The 21,181-nt window shown below is 36.8% G+C and overlaps 1 protein-coding gene across 1 annotated transcript; it reads right to left on the bottom strand.

The window, feature by feature from the left end:
* Positions 1–20,609: 20,609 nt before the first annotated feature.
* Positions 20,610–21,002, bottom strand: LOC131040977 (auxin-responsive protein SAUR76). Its single transcript, XM_057973947.1, has one exon. The coding sequence runs from the start codon at positions 21,000–21,002 to the stop codon at positions 20,610–20,612; it is 393 nt and encodes a 130-aa protein (XP_057829930.1).
* Between the last annotated feature and the right edge of the window lie 179 nt (positions 21,003–21,181).

The raw sequence follows: 21,181 nt of genomic DNA, 5'->3' as shown, positions 1-21,181 counted from the left end.
GGCCATGGTATTGTGATGGGTTACAGTTCTTGCGTAGGTGCATGTATCAGATCTCCGTGAATTTGACACTTTTTGCATTTTTTGACAAAGTAGTAGGAGTCTTTTTCCATGGAGAGCCAATAGTATCCTACCCTTATGATCTTTTTAGCCAATGAAGGGCCACTTGAATGAGCCCCACAGATACCTTCATGTACTTCTTCTAAAGTTGTGGTCACCTTGCCTTGCTCCCTCGTTGGTATAGGGTTTCAACAGTGATAGTGTATTGCGCAGATTGGCGTATGAAGGTTTTTTTGTTCGTTGTTTGATTGGTTTGGTGGAAGGATTTGATCGCGTAGGTAAGCATAAAAATCACCATACCATGGGGAACCAGGACCAATGAATTGACATACCATCTTGGATTCTAGGATATCATAAGCGGGGATCCAAAGTTGTTCAACTAAGAACTTGTAGCATGTTGAATTTCGTGGAAGATCGAGGACAGAGGCTATGATAGCCATTCAATCTACAACTCTATTATGATCTCAAGGAATCTACTCAAAAGTGATAATTATAAATAATTCTTTGAAGATATTAACCATTTTCTTGTAAGGCATGAGTTTATAATCCTTAGTTTGGTATTCATCATTGACCTGTTGAATTGCTAGTTGTGAATCGCCATAGACTTGTAGCTCCTTTAAGTTCCATTGTACAACCATTCTTAGTCCTATGGTCAAGGCTTCATACTCTGCTATGTTATTTGTGCATGGGAATGTGAAACTATATGATTTAGGAATGTTATCACCTTGAGGTGTGATGAAAAGAATGCCAGCTCCTGAACCATGTCTTGTATATGACCCATCAAAATATAACTTCCATTGCTGTGTTGGCATGACTATGAATATTTCCTCATCTGGAAAATTTGAGATGAGCGGATGGTCTCCTATGAGTGGCGCTTCAGCCAACTGATCTGCAATGACCTGCCCTTTGATTCCTTTTTGGTCCACATATTCTTTGTCAAATTCGCTAAGGAGCATAACCCACTTTGCCAAACAACCTGTTAGTGTTGCTTTATTGAGTAGGTACTTGAGTGCATCTATCTTGGAAATGAGTTGTATCTTGTGTATTAGTAGGTAATGCCTTAGTTTGGTTGATGCTAAAATCACTGCAAGGCAGGCTCGTTCAATGGGGTATAATTGAGTTCATACCCGATTAGTATCCTAGAAATGTAATATACTGCACATTCTTTGCCTTCTACATTATGTTGTGCAAGTAAGACTCCTGAGGTTGTAGCTGTAGCTAATATGTATAACAATAATGGTCTATGTGGAGATGGTGGTGGTAGTAATGATGACATCATTAGGTAGTCCTTTAACTGTTGGATTGCTTCTATTTGAAATGGACATTCTTATGGAGCAGATGTGTGAAGGGATGACATTTATCGACCAATTGCACAATGAACCGACAGATTGACTGTAGCCTCCCTTGTAATGTCCTCAATTGAATGATATTCTTAGGTGGTGGCATCTCCATGATTGCTTTTACTTTTGCAGGATCAACCCCAATGCCTTTGTTGGAGACAATGTATCCTAGGAGCTTCCTAGAGGTTACTCCAAAAACACACTTCTTCGGATTGATTCAGACATTATATTGTTCTATTTTGGTGAAAGTTTTGCCCAATAATGTGAGGTGTCCCTCTCTTGTTACTGATTTAGCTAGTAAATTATCCACATAGTCTTCCACTAGTGTATGCATCATGTCATGGAAGATGGTTGTCATTTCCCTTTGATATGTAGCGCTTGCATTCTTGAGACCAGATGACATCACATTCCAACAATATGTACCCCATGGGAATGTAAAAGTTGTTTTGTGTTGATCCTCTAGGGTGATCTTGATCTGGTTGTATCCCAAAAAGCCATCCATGAGTGATAGCATTGCATATCCTCCTATGAGGTCCATGATCATATCAATGTTTGGAAGAGGGAGGTCGTCCTTAGGACATGCCTTGTTTAGATCTCTAAAATCCGTATAGATACAGATGCCCACAGTTGGTTTTTCCACTAGCACAATGTTGGAGATCCATTCTACATAATCAATAGGCCTTATGAAACTGTCTAATAGATTTTTTATTTCCGCTTTTACTAACAGTGCAATCTACAGATGCATCTTTCTGAGCTTTTGTTTTACTGGTTTGGGTCATTCTGCTATTGTCAAATGATGCATTACTAGCTCTGGATTTAGGCCTAGCATGTCTACATAGGACCATGCAAAATTTATTTGTCACTTTTGAAAGAACTCTATAAAGTCGGGATCTTCGATTGGAGTCAATGATTCTGCTAGATGTATTATGTGTGGATTTTTTGGTGCCCCCAGATTGACTTCCTTTGTGTCTTCGATAAGAATAGATGATCTCTCTTGATTAGTGTTTAAGGGGAGAATGTCCAACCTTCCTTCTTCCGACATCTCAAAGAGGTTTTCACCTTTGGATACGTCCTTTGTTTTTACTCTTTTGGTCTCCAAAAGTGCCACATGGTTTTTACTTGAGGACCCTCTTTTGATTGTAATATTTTTGCGACTGAAAGGTTTGACATTCTCTCCAAAGTAATTCGTGTTGTTAAGTTCAATAGTGAACCCATCTTTGTGATCCCTACTTGGTATGTCATCCCATAATTCAAGAAAGTCTATGATCGTGTCATCGTTTTGGAAGGTGTCAAGGTGTGAGGGATCTTGTTGGTCCCAATCAATGAGTTTTAGATGAATAATGGGCATTACCTCATCAATAGGTTGATTTCATAGGATGTGTCAGTGAGGGTAAGCACGAAGGAATCAAGGTCATTGTTAGTACTATCCTCTTCATAATTGGGCTCTGCAGGTGACCTATCTATCCTTGAAGTATCCTCATCAACTGGATCCCAAAAAGTTTTGATCCATGGATCTTTGTTAGCTCTTTTATCTTCTAAAGAATCCTCACCAGAGTCATGTAAAGAATCCCATTCATATTCATTTGAATCGGTCTCAAAATCACTAGGTAGAATTATGTCATTGTACCTTATAGAGATGTCGTCAGGGTTGAAAGGTTTGTGGACAACTACTACAGGTGTCATATCTGACCGGGTGGTTGGTGTTGCTTGAGTACCTGAAATGGACAGAAGTGGCAACCTGGAAGTGATTGACCTTTTTGCAATATCATCCCTTTTGTGTGTTCGGTGCTTGTGCACACGGTGAGTGAGAAGTGCTTGCATACACTAGATTTTTTGATGTTGTAGATTGGTTTTCAATGGACATTATCCTACTTCTGGAAGGAATGAACTTGGAAGTGGTCAGCTTTTGTTTATTGGGAATCTTGAGCTTAGAAGAGCCTTCTGAACCAGGGTTGAATCTGAGTCCAGTTTTATCTTGTGGTTGTAACAACGGTTGCAATGGCTCTTGTACACCTTGTTTGTGGGATCCTAATGCATTGTGGCCATCATAGCCCATCTTTTGCATCATGGTAAAACCTTTACCATATTTATTTATAGGGATCTTGATTTGTGGTTTACCTTTGTCGAAAGGGTCTATATAGATCCATCCTACCAAGTCATTATCAATAGTTTCTTGTTCTTGTGAACTATCGAGAATGAAACCATCAAGTGTATGTGCATGGACTGCAACAAGGGTATTGAGTGATATTTATGGTTTTCCATGAGTCCTAGGTGAGAGGGGTAGTTGGTCCACACACAGAAAAGAGGACTAATATTATACTCTCCCGGGCCTTCATCTTTTACTTTCATTTTCAACTTTTCCTATTTGGGTTTAGGGATTGGTGTACTGGTGAGAGAAGTTGGGTGGATATAGGATGATGATGCGGTGGCTTCTCTATTACTGGGCACTGTGATATCCAGTTGATGTTGTATATTGTTGCAAAAGGCAAATGGGTTGGCATCACTAAGGATGGTAATCTCTACTCCATTATGTGGAAACTTGATGCATTGATGGTAAGTGGATGGTATTGCTCGCATGGCATGAATCCATGGTCTACCTAAGAGGAGATTGTATGGAAGAGGGAGGTCTAGGACTTGGCAAACCACATTCTTTACCTTAGGTCCTACTTGCATTGGTAGAGTTACACACCCTTTAGAGGAGTGTTATGCATCATCACAGGCCTTGGTGGTGATCCACTTTTTGGCATCTACTGCATCTTTTGCATATCCCAATGTTGTGATTAGCTGTAATGTGAAAATGTTGAGGCCAACTGAAGCAGTCACCGATGAGGAGGGACCTCAAGGAGATCAGTCCAAACCAGTCAGCAAGAGAAAACACAACGAAAACACACAGATATGATGGAGGCAATGCAGAACAGATAGTTTTGTTGCATGAAATTTGATTACATCCAACCGGTAACAACCGAGTTATAACATACCGACACATGAGCCTGGCAGAATAGGTCACATCGGGACCTTGAATCGAAAGATCTATCTTCTAGGCACAATCTATCTATCAGATACTCCTTTATTCTCAAATTGATTACATTCTAAAGCATGATTACAAATATATATCAATCCAAAGGATCCGGTCGGCCCAAAAAGGATCAAAACCTGAAGAACAAGATCTAACGTGCAAAATGAACAAGGTCAGCCTCCACCAAGAGATTCCTCTGAAAAATCCAAAGGATGAAACGTAGAAGGTTGGCCACACGCCAAGAAACATTGAGATAAACATCCCAAGGCTCTGCAAGCTTCAGAATGGGTTCCGGTAGATCACCAAAATAGGTCTCGGGTAACCGGTAACAAAGGAACAACTGGTAACAAGAAAATGTCAAGAAAACTAGTAGTGATATCTTGTCGCAAAGTGATCCAAATGAGATGCAGTTTGAAAGAGACTCCATAGGATCCGGTGAGCCAAAAATCGGGACACACAGAAAGGAAAACTGAAACTGCAAACAAAAAACAAAAATAGGAAAGAAATTTTTTTTGGTTGATGCAAGATTGTTGTAAACCAGGGATGCTCCTACATCAAACATTCGAGATTAATGAAAAGTGAGCCTCTCACTTTTCTGGGGCCAGAGGGAAACCAAGGCGATCTACGGCTAGAGGGAAACCAAGGCGGTCTACCTCTGCCTGAGAAATCCAAGATGAATCTTCAACTGGTATGCTCTTCCACTTCACAAGATATTCTTGGTACTAACTATTCCGGGTACTACGCCCAATCCTATTGTCCAAAATCTCTTCAATTTGATCTAGTTCCTTCTAGGGCAATTGTTTCTCAAGGTCTACAACACTCTCCTCACTGAATTCTGGTTCACAACACTCTCCTCACTAAATTCTGGTTCATGGCACTCATGAAGATTTGCAATGTTGAATATAGGTGAAATACTTAGACTATCTAGTAGCTCCACTTCATATGCATTTCCAGAACTGAACTTCCTCAAAATCTTACAAGGTCCAAACTTCTTCATCTGCAACTTATTATAAGTTCCAACTAGGAATCTCTCTTTTCTCAAGTATACCATCACTTCATCACCAACTTCAAATTCCTTATGTCTCCTCTTCTCATCTGCCTTCTCCTTATATTTTCTATTCATGTCTTCCAAATGTTGTCTAACCTGAATATGCAATGCTGCCATGTGATCTGCAAATTCTTTTGCTTCTAAACTATTCCGGTCTTCACTGCTAATGTCTCTCAATTCTACTATTCCTCTAGGATGCACTCCAGTAATAATCTCAAAAGGTGTTTTTCTGGTACTTCTATTCATTAAATTGTTATAGGCAAACTCTTCTTGTGCAAGGATCAAATCCCAACTTCCGGTTTTATCTCCCACTAAACATCTCAACAAATTTCCCTAACTCCGGTTAACTACTTATGTTTGTTCATCAGTCTATGGATGAAAAGTAGAACTGAACTTCAAATCTGTCTTCATCTTCTTCCAAAGTGTTCTCCAAAAATAGCCAACAAACTTAGTGTCTCTGGCTGAAACTATGCTCTTAGGTAATCCATGCAATCTCACCACTTCCTTGAAAAATAAGTCTGCTACATGCAATGCATCTGATGTCTTCTTACAAGGTATTAAATGAGCCATATTCAAAAATCTATCCACTGCCACAAATATAGAATCATTCCCTCTCAGTGTCTTAGGCAATCCAAGTACAAAATCCATGCTTATATCCTCCCAAGGTCTTACCGGTACTGTCAAAAGGTTTATACAATCCCACATTCTGACTACTACCTTTTGCAACTTGACAAACTCTACAACTCTGCACATATCTCTTAACATCCTTATGAATCTGGGGCCAAAAGTACTGCTCACTCACCAATGCAACTGTTTTATCAATGCCAAAATGTCCAACTAAACCTCCACTATGTTTCTCTTTGATTAGGTTCTCTCTCATAGAACTCTTAGGCATGCATAACTAAACTCCCTTGAATAACATCCCATCCTTAATGAAATAATCCAACCATTTGCTCCTATCAACCATAACCGGTTCTCTACATGCTTTCCAAGGTTTTGCAAAATCTGGGTCTTCATCATACAAGGTCTTCAAATCTTCAAAACCTAGTATTGTCACTCTCATCTATGTCAGCAAATTCCTTCTCCTACTCAATGCATCAACAACTTTGTTAGATTTCCCACTTCTATGCTTCAACACAAAGTTGTAACTCTGCAAGAACTCTACCCATCTCATATGTCTCTGATTCAACTTACTCTGACTATTCAAATACTGCAAAGCTTGTTGATCTGTATACAACACAAACTCCTTAGGCAACAAGTAATGTCTCCATTTCTTCAAGGCTTGAACTATGGCATAAAATTCCTTATCATATATTGGATATCTCTTCCAAACATCATTCAATTTCTCACTGAAATATGCTATTGCTCTCCCTTCTTGATTCAAAACTGCTCCTATTGTTGTTCCACTTGCATCACAATCCACTTGAAATACCTTATTGAAATCCGGTAAAGCCAACACAAGTTGCTCAGTCACTTTCTGCTTCAACAATTCAAAACTTTTGTTTGCTCTGATGCTCCACTTGAATTCCTTCCGATCTCCCTTCATGGTCTCAGTCATAGGGTTACAAACTGAACTTAAATTTTTGATGAACTTCTTGTAAAAACTAGCCAATCCATGAAATGATCTTACCTATCCAATGCTTTCTGGTGTAGGCCACTCAACAATGGCTTTCACTTTCTCAGGGTCCATCTTCAAACCATCCTTAGATATCACAAAGCTCGAATAGACTAACTCATCCTTCATGAAAGTGCACTTCTTGATATTGATCGCCAACTTCTCTTCTCTCAACCTCTGCAAAACTTGTCTTAATTGCAACAAATGATCCTCTTTTGTTCTACTGAAAATCAGAATGTCATCCAAATACACAATAACAAACTTACCCAAGAATTTATTCAATACCTCATTCATTAGCCTCATGAAAATGCTCGGTGCATTAGTCAGTCCAAAAGGCATCACCAACCATTCATATAGTCCTTCATTTGTCTTAAATGATGTCTTCCACTCATCACCTTCTCTGATCCCGATCTGATGATATCCACTCTTCAAATCTATCTTTTTAAAGTATCTTGCTCCACTCAAACAGTCCATTATGTCATCCATCCTAGGCAAAGGAAATCGGTATTCCACTATGAACTTGTTTATTGCTCTTGAATCGGTACACATCCTCCATTCTCCATTCTTTTTAGGTGCTAATAATGTTGGTATTGCACAAGGGCTCAGACTTTCCCTGATCAAACCTTTCTTCAATAGCTTTTACACTTGTCTATTTAGTTCTTCATTCTCTACCGATGTCAACCGGGGTGCAACTTTGTTAGGCAAACTAGCTTCGGGAACCAAGTCCATGCAATGACTAATACTTCTAACATGTGGCAATCCATCAGGTACATTATCTGAAATGATGTCCTCATATTTTGTCAACAAATCTCTTATCTCTGTCGGGTGTTCTCCTTCTAGTTTCGGTCTCTCGGTCTTCTTAGGAATTAAGGCAAAACACACATTCTCATGTCTCAGTCCATCCATGAATTTCCTTCCATCTACTAAACAAATTCTGATATTCGTACAGACTTCATTCTTCAAATGTTCCTCCAAAGGTAACAAGGTTTGCTTCAACCCATTTGCCACAATAGTGTATGTATTCTTCCTCCCATCATGTATTGCCTGTCTATCAAACTGCCAAGGTATTCCCAACAAAAGATGACAAATATCCATAGGCATAATATCACACAAAATTTCATCATGATAATTCTCAATTTTCAATTTTACTAAACACTGTTCACTTACTAACAACTTATGTTCATCCTATATCCATGCTATTTGATAAGGCTTAGGGTGTTTCAATCTCTCTAATTTCAACTTATTCACCATCTCTTCTGAAACAAGATTATTTGAACTACCACTATCAATAACAACTTTACAACACTTACTAGATACCTTACATGTGGTCTTGAACATGTTCTTCCTTTGCAAGGGTTCTTCATCTCCTTCGGTATGACACAAAGCTCTCCTCATCATCAACAGTTCTCCATCTTCTGGTTTATTGTCTGATCCGGTGGGGTTTTCTTCCACCACTGCTACTCTTCTGATAGCCTCTGTCTTCTTACATTCAAATGCACGGTGTCCTTCTCCTCCATATTTAAAGAAGGTTCCTCTAAATGTCGTCTTGTCTTCCAAAGTTTTCATTCCGGTAACCATCCGGTTCTCTCCTCCGGTAGAAAGTTCTAACATCCTTCCGATATGAATTACCTTATTTGCTCACTTCCTTGTCCTTGTTCTGATCTATACTGGTTCCTATTCCTTTGGTATATCTTCCTCCAGTAAACCTTCCACCTCTACCTCTCTGTCTATGCTCATGTCTTTTATTCAATTTATCTTCAACCTTTATTGCATACTGGTAAGCCTCTTCAACACGCTCCAATTTGATCATACTGAGTTCATCTTGTATAGACATCCGCAATCCATTTAAATATATTGAAATCTATTCAAATTCATCATCAACATGTCTGGATATGATGTTCAACTTGAAAAATGCTTCGGTGTACTCCTTCACACTAGATTCTTTGTCTCGGATTCTGCAAATTCTATCCCATGTCTTACTCTTTTCTTTACCTCTTCTTTGCCTATCAACTTGCAAGTGCTCCCACCAAAGAGATGCATGACCTTTCAATTGGGTATAGGCATATTTCACCTTCCTCTCTTCTGTAGTGTTTTCAAAATCAAAATACTTCTCCATCTTCAAAATCCAATCCATAAATTCATCTGAGTCTAGCTTCCCATCATATTCCAGTGGGGTAAAATGAGGTTTAGTGTTCGCCCTACTCAAAACCCTTAAAAACCTTTCTTCATCTGGATGAACTCCCGGTAGGTTCACTTGTTCTGCCAGGGCTTCTTCTCCTTTGTCTTTGCTCACATCCTCAATATGTTGGCCTCTTCTCTGGGCTGTCTCCACGGCTTCCAACCGGGCTGCTATTCCTCGCAATATCTCCATCACAGTAGGGTTTGCATTCCCATGCACTCCACCATTCCTAGTTCCTCTTCGCATCATTGATTCACGCTAGTCCTCTGCAATTGCAGGACAGATCTGCAATTCGCCACCCTACAACAAAATTTAGGACACGTAACCTTTAGAAAAAAACTTCACTTTGATACCACTTGACGCAGTCACTGGTGAGGAGGGACCTCAAGGAGATCAGTCCAAACCGGTTAGCAAGATTAAACACAATGGAAACACACAGATATGATGGAGGCAATGCAGAACAAATAGTTTTGTTGCATGAAATTTGATTACATCCAACTGGTAAAAACCGAGTTACAACATATCGACACATAGGCCTGGTAGAATAGGTCACACTGGTACATTGAATCGAAAGATCTATCTTCTAGGCACAATCTATCTATTTGATACTCCTTGATTCTCAAATTGATTACATTCTAAAGAATGATTACAAATATATATATATATATATATAGATCCAAAGGATCTGGTCGGCCCAAAAAGGATAAAAACCTGAAGAACAAGACCTAACGTGCAAAATGAACAAGGTTGGCCTCTGCCAAGAGATTCCTTCGGAAAATCCAAAGGATGAAATGTAGAAGGTCAGCCACACGCCAAGAAACATCGAGATCAACATCCAAGGCTCCACAAGCTTCAAAATGGGTTCTGGTAGATCACCAGAATAGGTCTCACGCAACCAGTAACAAAGGAGCAACTGGTAACAAGAAACTATCAAGGAAATCGATAGTGATATCTTGTCGGAAAGTGATCCAAATGAGATGCGGTTTGAAAGCAAGAAATATGATCAAGTCTTCAAGTAGAATCGAACTCCACAGGATCTGGTGAACCAAAACCCGGGACACACATAAAGGAAAATTGAATCTGCAAACAAAAAAAAAAACAAGATAGAAAATGTTTTTGATTGATGCAAGATTGATGTGAACCGGGGATGCTCCTGCATCTCCAACCCCATTGTCAATCAAGGCTCGCTTGATTCTATGTTTATGTATGAATCCCTCAATGTGGAGAGTGGCGTTATGTGGTTGTTGAAAGGACGCGTGGTCATTCTCTGCAAAAGTGAGACATGGTGATGATTTGAGACTTCCAACCATGGCTTGAAATTGATTTGTATCGAGGTTGGATGGAATTGACACTTCTTGGAGAGATTGGTCCAAGATGGTTTTATGTGAGGGTGATAGGCACAAAAGCTCTAGTATGGAGATGAGTGTCGGCATCTTATTCAATTGGTCCACAAGGTTATAATGTTTGGGCACATATGCTGCTCTAGATGGTGCTCCTTGTACACTAATCTTGCTACGACGAGTAACAATGTTGCATGCAAGATCTTTACCTTTGATTGTAATGGTTGCAACTTGTTCGTTGGCATCATAAAGGTTGTTGACAGTATAGGTATACGATGCATGTGTATAGTTCATTTTGTTATCTTGGTTTTTACCTTGATGGGAAGGATCTCCTTTCTCATATGATGGGAGTGGATTTTTGAACATGGTATGATCGGTATTGGAAGTTTTTGCATTATGACCATCCACTTCTATGTCACCTCAATCAACAAGGTCTTGAACAATATCTTTTAACCAATGGAAGTTATTTGTTTTGTGTCCTTTTCCTTTATGAAATTCACAATACTCATTATCTCTCCACCATGAAGGTTTAATATGTGGTTCATAGTGTGATGTTTTACGCAATGTGACGAGATTGAAAGATATGAGTTGTCATAATATCTTTTCAAGAGGTTGTCCTAAGGGTGTGCACGTGCAATTGGGTTTGTAGGTGGGATACCTGTTTTTAGGTGCCTCTTGTTGTGTGTTCGGAGTTTGATTTCCTTGATTGTTATTACAATTTTTTTGTAGGAATTAGAGAGTGTTGGGACATGAACCGAGTACATGGATGGTTGACATATGAATGAAACTATGTTTGTTGACACACTAAACCTATTGGGAGATTTTTCTCTAATTGCATTTACATTTTATATAATAGAATACTTCGTCCTTTTACTACTATTGCATTATGGATTTTATGCACATGTCTATGTTTTTATTATTGTATGTAATCAGTTAGATTCTCAAGTGTATCAAATTGTTTTGGCAAGGATGTGAAGAGTCATGGGTGTTTGATAGAAGACATCACATTGTAATCATACGTAAAGTCTTCATGACTTTACTTTGGCAATGACCTTGTAAACATCATGTTTTGTTTTCTATTATTATATGTTTGTTGTCTATTGTGATATCTATTATTATTATTATTATTATATGTATATATGTATATATACATGTACACACACACACACACACATGTATGTATGTATGTGTGTGTGGGTACATACATACATATGTATGTATGTGTAATTGTTATAAAATGAAATCAAAGCTATTAATTCCAATTTCTATAATTTGTAATGTACATTTCTTAATTCTTTGTTGTTGCAAGCAACAAACTTACAAAACGATAACCATAAATTACATATGACTGAAACATAGAGGCTTTGAGTGATATGACATATTACTTATGACTGAAAGATAGTTGAATCAAGTGATACAACAGACAAAACATAACTACAACATACAACATGAATATAATTTTTTTATTGAAACCCTATATTCATTTTCATTTCACCTATTATAAATGTGAAGTTCCAAATATAACAATAGCAACAATACGACATTCTATAATCATATCAGAGTTATATCTTAACTCGAACTACAACCATAGATCGCACAAAATCACATGTATGAACTAGAAATATATGATCTACTTTGCAAAGCAAATCCTCAAAACGTGCAACTACATGGATCAAAAAACCAAATTCATTACAAACTTTATCAATTTTGCATATGGCTAGGAAAAGTGAGTGGTGTCACATATCATGAGGCAACACTATTTGGTCCACTTGTAGGCATTGTTAATTGGTTCGAAGAGATTTGTAGGCAACTTGCTCCATGATAAAGTAATGCTTGGTTTGCATTTGAATTCAATTGCAATAGGTTTGAGCAATTGGGAGTAGTCCCAACTTGCATATTACTGATAGTTGCAAAGGTTGGGGATAAGATGCTCAACATATCAACCAAAATTGGGTGTTGGGGGGGTAGAGGATTCTTAGTTGTACTCTTATGTTTATTTTTCTCAGCTTGTTTTGCTCTCTTTTCAGCTATCTTTCATTCTTGATTAACCTTAGATTTGGCCTATTTGATCACTTTCTCTCATTTTCTAATCAACCGCTCCACATCTTCTTGCACTTTTCTTGCTTCACGTTCCACCTTCCTTTCCCTCATCTGGTCCTTTTTACATAGTTGCAACTCTTTATTTCTCTTCTTTTGTGTCTCTTGTTCATTAATCATGTCAATGTAGGCATCAAATGTTAATATCTGAGACTGCCTACTCAAATGAAGAACTCTAGTACGACTTCCACGCAATGTTTGTTGCACCCTTTGCATTGGAAGTCTTAAAAACCTATTGGTTGTTATCATTGTTTGCAACCCATCTTGCTACTCGTGCATGGCATCAAGTCGACGTCTTGGTCATCTAATTCATTGTCATCTTCACAATGAGAAGCACCCTACTAGTCCCAATTTTCTTCATTTCTAAAATAATGAATGATCTCTACTGGATCATTTGGTGGAGAAGGCATGGAAAGGGTGACTCCTCCTTAGGCCTTAGGAACACTTTAACCTTCTACTTGTGTTGAAAAACTCAAACCTTCAACTTGTGTTGGCAAGCTGATACCTTCTGCTTGTATTGGAAAACTCAGACCTTCCACTTGTGATTGCAAGTTGATACCTTCTACTTATGTTGGCAAACTGAGACCTTCCACTTATGATGGTAAGCTAATACCTTCAACTTGTGTTGGCATACTCAAACTTTCCACTTTTGATGGCAAACTTAGACTATAATTTTTAACAAAAGTATCAATTTGATCCTCATTATAACCATAAATACACAAGCAAGTCTTAACTGCCATGTATTAAGGATCATCTTCCATTGTAACAACATCAGTGCCTCCTCCAACAGTTCATACTTCCTCTTCAACTATGAAGGCCTCACTTGGCCTCATATCTCTGTCAAGCATAGATCGGTTTAGTGGCCAAATTCTAGTTCTACGGAAGTCATTTATGACGTTTCATGGAGTTAAGGCTTGGCTAAATGCTTTACTTGGAAGAGTTGCCAATTATTCCCTTCCAATTTCAATTTGGGGGTTGTTTGCCATCCATATTGTTCTTTGTTGTTTGAAATAATTTTTGAAAGGAGAGAAAACACTAACATCCAACGACTATAGTTTGTGACTAGTATGTGTTGGCAGTGTGAGCAAGTCTATTCTCATACGCCTTGCGACCATCAAAGATAAGAAGAACCCAATTTGTGGGTGAAAATCCACCAGGGATCAAGGTAGCAAATGTTCCAACTAGTTAACAAACAATTCCTTTGTCATCCATGTATGTTTTTGGCCTACCATGCATGCCCCTGGTTCACAATTGGCAATGCAATTTCTCATGTGTCTCTTTGATTTAAACAAAAAAAATCCCAAGGACATTATGCCCAGCCACACTTACACAAGACAACACTATGATCCACTCTCTACCTTTTGAGATTAAGTGTGGTACACATCTCGAACCCAATTTAGCAATTACTCTCATGTCCCAGTTCCTACCAGCCTGCACACTGGTCTCATTGTAGTTCCAAATTCTACTTGATCCATAATGGTGCAAGCTGTATTGTCATAGAATGATGACATGATGGGAGGTCACGACATAATTGCTCTATCGATGTCCACTCCTACTATTATGATTGTCAAATCAGGGTACCTCTTTCAAAAACTAGTCTACCATGACCTCCCCGACATCCCATTCAAGAAAAAATTATTCTTAGAGGTAGCTATTTAGGAAACAGTTGATTGTAGTTGATTGACTGGAAGTCCGTGCCCAATATCAACCATGTCCTTACACCATTAAACAACTTTAGCTTCTTCCTCCTCAAATAAGATGGTTTGTGGTACCTTCCTCTTTGTGGTGGTAACTCCTAGTAGCCATGACCTCAAACTGCTTGGAGGGATTCCCCACTTGATTGTTGCAGACTTGATTGACATGTTGTTGTCTTTGATATTGGCAACTGCACTTTGCATGTCACTGATGGACCATTATCTGATGGGGATAGGTGCCTGCACATTTTCTGATCCAACAGTGTTGACAAATATTTGAACTTTTGGTTGTGGATGATTGGTTGTTTCTTTTGCACATTCAGGAACAACATCTTCTTGGTTAAGGATTGTTGTGACCTCCTCAATAGATTGTGAATGAGTGAAATGCACTCCACGAGTGACTCTAATTATGCGCCTCCCACTTGATCTGTTTCCCTTTCCCTTTTTACTCGACACCATGATTTTCAGTTAACCTACAACCACATTATAACCAACATTACTTGTAATTAAGGCATAAATATGGTTACAAATTAGAAGCAACATAAAAGGCATGTGAAATCCAAATTTATAATAATTTAAGCCATGTATCGGAGCATGTACATAAGTTCACATTGACTATAAAAAGTAAATGGCAGATACATATTTACATATGTATACACATACCACATGGGGCTTCACTAGTTAGGCAATATTATATCACATGCATTCATATTGGAGGGTTTAATATCCCAAAATTCTCTAATAGTATATTGCCTATCTGGTGAAAATAGGGGGTTTTTTAATTTAGGCTATGAAAAAAAACAATATTTGGTGAAAATAGGGGGGTTTTAATTCAGGTTGTGTATTCAGAGGGGGTGACAAAAAAAGAGTTTAGGCCAATATTTTTTGAAAATAGGGGGATTATTTAGTATGCCATGAACACATATTCTATAACCCAGGTTACACATATACATATACATATACATATGTATATGTATATATAACTAAAAATTATTAGATATAATGTGTGTGTGTTTGTGTGTGTGTGTGTGTGTGTGTGTGTGTGTGTGTGTGTGTGTGTGTGTGTGTGTGTGTGTGTGTGTGTGTGTGTGTGTGTGTGTGTGTGTGTGTGTGTGTGTGTGTGTGTGTGTGTGTGTGTGTGTGTGTGTGTGTGTGTGTGTGTGTGTGTGTGTGTGTGTGTGTGTGTGTGTGTGTGTGTGTGTGTGTTATTCTTGAAACCTATTGAGATATACAATTGTCGAAAGTTTAATATAGATTGGGTTTTGAGGAAAAAACCATGTGAACTTTGGGCCATGTTTGGGATCTCTTGCTCAAATTCAGACCTTGGATGGTCATGAAAACTTAGCACTTAAATGAAACATGTTAAGCAAACTTGGAGAATGTCATTAGTCTTGCAAACCTAGTTTTTGGAAGATGATATATAATTTTTGCTCCTTGATTGAACTTGTGCAAGATGGACATTCCTAGATATAATGAATACATTTTCCTAAGTTTACTTTCAAAATTAAGCTTATTCTCTAATATGAGTGGTTTGGATTGCCAATGTCATGGTTTGACTATTGTTTTTTATGAAAATTACTTGCATGTGTTGGTTTGAATCTATTAACCAGTTCGTAAAGAAAAAACCCCAAATTCATTTCATTCACTCAGAGTTCTCAATTTTCCCTCTTTAGTTGTGTTGCTTCATCATGATCATTTCTAACCATCATCCCATAACATTTGTCCATAAACTCTCATTTCAAGGGGCTTTCATTGGTCTTTGTATCTAAAATAAAAGCTTTTCAAACATAAACCAGTGGTATTAGAAGCAATTACTATGCTTTCTTTTAACAATCCAACAACCCTTTCAAAAAGCTTTACTTATTGAATGACAATTTCATGTGAAGTTGGCATCAAGGGTTTGATATACCCCTTGATAATCTAGGGACTACATCTTGGAAATTTTGTTGTCTACATGTATAATGACAATGCTACTTTAACAAGTTAGATTAACTTGACCTAAATTACATTGAAAATAACATCACCATTATCATCAATATCACAGAAAAACTGCTTGAACAAATTTTCATAATTGATACAAAATTTGTCCAGTCTATCTAGTTAATTATAATTTTGTGGAAGCAAAATATAGAAATATGAAATGACCTATCTTTTTTCATAAAGTTGCATAGACTCTGGAACCATGTTTCCTTGATTATTTATATATATGAGATGACATTGAACACAAACACATATGTATGTATGTATGCATGCATGCACACGCGCGTGTGTGTACCATATATTTATTTTGAAAGCATAACATGAATGATAAAATGCATCAAAGAAAGATATAACTTTGATATGATTCAAAAATAGATAATGTTGTTATCTCTAAATATGAACCCTTCCATTTTTACCAACTGACTCAAATATTATACGTCTAATTTAAATGCCTCTACATATTTTAAAGACCGAGAAAATACTTAATTTATGAAAACATGAATTTTATTAGTATGAGATGACATTGAAGCAAAGATGTACCAACCTAAATAAGTGCCCTTCAATTAGGATCACACACACATACACACAATGTATATGTATACATATGCATATACATATGCATACATATACATATACATATACATATACATATGTCTACATATACATATACAGACACATACATGTATATACATATACATACATACATACATACATACATACATACATACATACATATGTATATGTATATGTATATACATGTGTGTGTGTGCGTGTGCGCGCACGTGTGCATACACACACACACACACAGATATATGCATATACGTGTGTGTGTGTGTGTGTGTGTGTGTTTGTGTGTGTGTGTGTGTGTGTTTGTGTGTGTGTGTGTGTGGTATTTTTTTGAAAGCATAATGGGAATGATAAAATGTAGCAAAGAAAGATATAACTTTGATATGATTTAAAAATAGATAATATTGCTATCTCTAAATTTGAAACCTTCTATTTTTACCAATTGAATTAAATATTATACAGTGTCTAATTTAAATGCCTCTACATATTTTAAAGATTGAGAAAATAGTTAATTTATTAAAACATGAATTTTATTCGTATGAGAAGACATTGAAGCAAAGGTCTACCAATCTGAATAAGTGCCCTTCAATCAGGAATATGCAGATGCAAATGTCCCCTTTTCCAATTCCCTCTTATAAAATAATTCAAATGTGAAAAATCAATACATTTATTTGTGGTTTTGATTTTGAATTTCGAAAATGTGTGGGAAAGAATCGGTCATTTCATATTGCAACTCCCATTTATATATGATTTCTTTGGTGGCTTGAATGATTTCAGTTTTGTATTTAATTTAATATTATTTTTTATGTTTATTTGGGAGCCTTACACCATCCACTACCTGTGCAAGTACCAATAGTGTTTGGAGTCAATGCATAAAGATGTCAAGGAAGTGTGGGATAATGTGCAACTAATAGCCTATAAAGTTGACATGGGTTTGATATTGTAACACATTAGACACCTTTAAGTGTGCATGTGTATTTGTAAATATAATATATTTGAAGTTTTGAGCCACTTGCATAGGGTGGTAATTGTAAACAATTGTGTTTTCTTAAAATTTAAAAGGTTGTAATTTTGTGTAATTTGACATGTATTATTACTTGATTTGTACTAGTAGTTGTTTACTTTTAATGGACAAATACACATCCAGTTGTGAACATGTATTTGTGTAAATGTAAATTTTCTTTGGTTCTTTTATCATAGTTTAATTGGCTATAAATAAATAAATAAATTGGGGTGTCAAGTGTGTCTGAGTGAACATTAACTGAAACATGAACGATAATTGGCACTCTTCCCCTAAGTGCCTTTTTAATTTGTAATTGGATAAATTACAATTTTGTTTGGGTTAGAAAGTGAATGGGTATTGACGTAACAAAGGTTATGTATCAGGTGACACTTTGAAATGACCACTTTTGACCCTTGTGTGCATAATGGAATAATGGATTCCACAACATGCGTTTACTACCCAAAAGTCAAAACAATAGATATAAGCAGTGCCCTAAGTTAGTTATAAGAACTACTCGTACTGGGTAAGGAGAAGGTCTTATGACTGTTATAGAAACTATTTTTGTGAGAAGAGGTCTCATGAGAAAAAAATTATATATAAAATCTTGTACAAGCAAATTGGAGCTCCTGTTTTTTAAGATTTTAGATTTAAGTTCACGTGTATTTATTTATTCAGTACTAGCAAATTATAAACTATTTTAGATTTTAGATTTTAAATTTTATTTATAAATAAATAAGTGTGCATGTGTATGTGTAAATATAATATATTTGAAGTTTTGAGCCACTTGCAAAGGGTGGTAGCAAATTATAAACTATTTTAGATTTTATTTATAAATAAATAAGTGTGCAAATTATAAACTATTTTAGATTTTATTTATAAATAAATAAGTGTGCATGTGTATTTGTAAATATAATATGTTTGAAATTTTGAGCCACTTGCAAAGAGTTGTTGAGCCACTTGCAAAGGGTGGTAATTGTAAATATTTGTGTGTTTTTTTTAAATGTAAAAAAGTGGTCATTTTGTGTCACTTGACATTTATAACTTGACTTGTACCAGTAGTTGTTTACTTTTTTTAATGGACAAATATACATCATTAATGGACAAATATACATCAAGTTGTGACTGAAAGTTTTTCTTTGGTTTTTTTATCATAGTTTAATTGACTAAAATATAAAGTTCTTTTGAGGGATCAAATGTGCCTAGCGAACGGAACTTCCCCTAGTACTGAACAAAAAGAGGGTGGTCTTATGACTGTTACATAAACTATTTTTGTGGAGGAGAGGTCCCATGAAAAAGAAATTATAAATTAAATCTTGTACAAGCAAATTGGAACAAATTCTCAGCAAAGCCCCTAAATTTGAAGCTCTAGAATTTATTTAAAATTCATGGTTTTTAACAATCAATATTTAAATATAAAAGAGAAAGTTTAAAAAACACAGACAAGCAACCCAGCCAACAATTTCAATGAAAAAACATAAAGAATCTAAAATCTAAAATTTGACATCAATAGTATTTGAAAAAAATTGAAGATCGAGGAGATTGCAAATAATATATTTCTTTTGAAAGAAGTCTTTGTTTGTTTATTGACCACAGCCGTATTTACATTACAAAGAATATATTCCTCTATTGAGACAGTGAGGTTCACAAATTCTCTTCCATCATCCTGTGATGAGAAAAACCCAACTCAAATCTTTCTCCTTAAAACCATGGGTTATCCCTTACATCCAAGTAGCCTCATACTTTTTCTAACACTAATCTATAATTGCAGCCTTCAATAAGTTTGGGTATAAAATCAAATGCCAAATCAAATGCCAAATCAAATGCTGAAGTTTAAACTAATTTACATTACAAAGAATATATTCCTCCATTGAAGACAGAGTAAGCTCCATCAAATCTCTTCCATCCCTGTGATAGGATAAACCCAACTCAAATCTATCTCCTTAAAAGCATTGGCTAATCTCTAATCGCAGCCAATTGCAGCCTACAATAAAATTTGGGTATAAAAGGATAATCTACACTTTTTCTAACACTAATCTATAATTGCAACCTACAATGAATTTGGGTATAAAATCATATGCCAAAGCTTAACTATCTTCCAATTTGAGGGGAAATGCAAAGAAACAGAGCAGCAAGGAGACCCACCTAATTGAAGCTTAGGTCTATGAGCTTGATAAGAAAACATACATTTTGATGAGGATTCAATAAACCCATTTCATTTTCTGAAGAAACAAACAGGCATCAATAGTATTATAAAACAATTGAAAATCGAGGAGATTATAGATAATGTAGTTCTTTTGGATGAGGTATTTGTTTGTTTATTGACCACAGCAGTATTTACATTACAAAGAATATATTCCTCCATTGAAGACACAATCTCTTCCATCCCTGTGATGGGAAAAACCCAACTCAAAGCATAGGCTATCTCTTCCTACCTTTGCATCCAAGTAGCCTCATACTTTTTCTACCACTAATCTATAATTGCAACCCACAATGAATTTGGGTATAAAATCATAAGCCAGAGCTTAAACTATTTTCCAATTTGAGGGGAAATGCAAAGAAACAGAGTAGCAAGGAGACCCACCTAATTGAAGTTGAGGTCTGTGAGCTTGACAAGAATACATACATTTTGATGAGGATTCAATGGACCCATTTCATCTTCTAAAGAAAAATGGCTCAATCCCAGAGCAACGAGGATGCAGTATTAGGATGATCTGATTCCTGGGCATAAAACTCCAAGAGCAGCTCCACATTGAGAGAACGAAGAGATGGGTCATGGGTATCAACCAGCCACAACATGTGCTCAAAGAGGATTGCATCACAGGTCAAGAAAATACAGCACTCTCTGTCCCCAACACTGGCCTTCTCCAGCAGAGGTTGAAACTGATAGTACTCCAAAATCTGAGACTCAACCTTGAAGGTTTTCTTTTCTTTTCCCACCACAACAGTAACTGGGCTTCTTTTATTTCTCTTGAAAGATGTGGGCACCGGTAGGGACAGTACCTGATAGCCCATGGACCATTTTCTCCATTTTCTCAAAATCCCTGATGCTCCTTGCATTTTCACCATGCCTTTATTGAATGATCACAAATGGGGGTATAAAAAATACAGGGTTATGTCTCCAAATACAGAATCATATGCTTTACTTTGTAAAGTCTGAAAACTTCAAGCCCACAAATGCCTTCACTGTACCGCGGTGGTCAACTTTATTCTGCTTCTTTGCCGACCGTTGTTGGCCGGCAAGTCAG

Source organism: Cryptomeria japonica, chromosome 4, assembly GCF_030272615.1.
Source record: "Cryptomeria japonica chromosome 4, Sugi_1.0, whole genome shotgun sequence".
NCBI classification, from domain to species: domain Eukaryota; kingdom Viridiplantae; phylum Streptophyta; class Pinopsida; order Cupressales; family Cupressaceae; genus Cryptomeria; species Cryptomeria japonica.
Note: the sequence above shows the minus strand (reverse complement) of the source record. Positions and strands in the feature narration are given on the sequence as shown.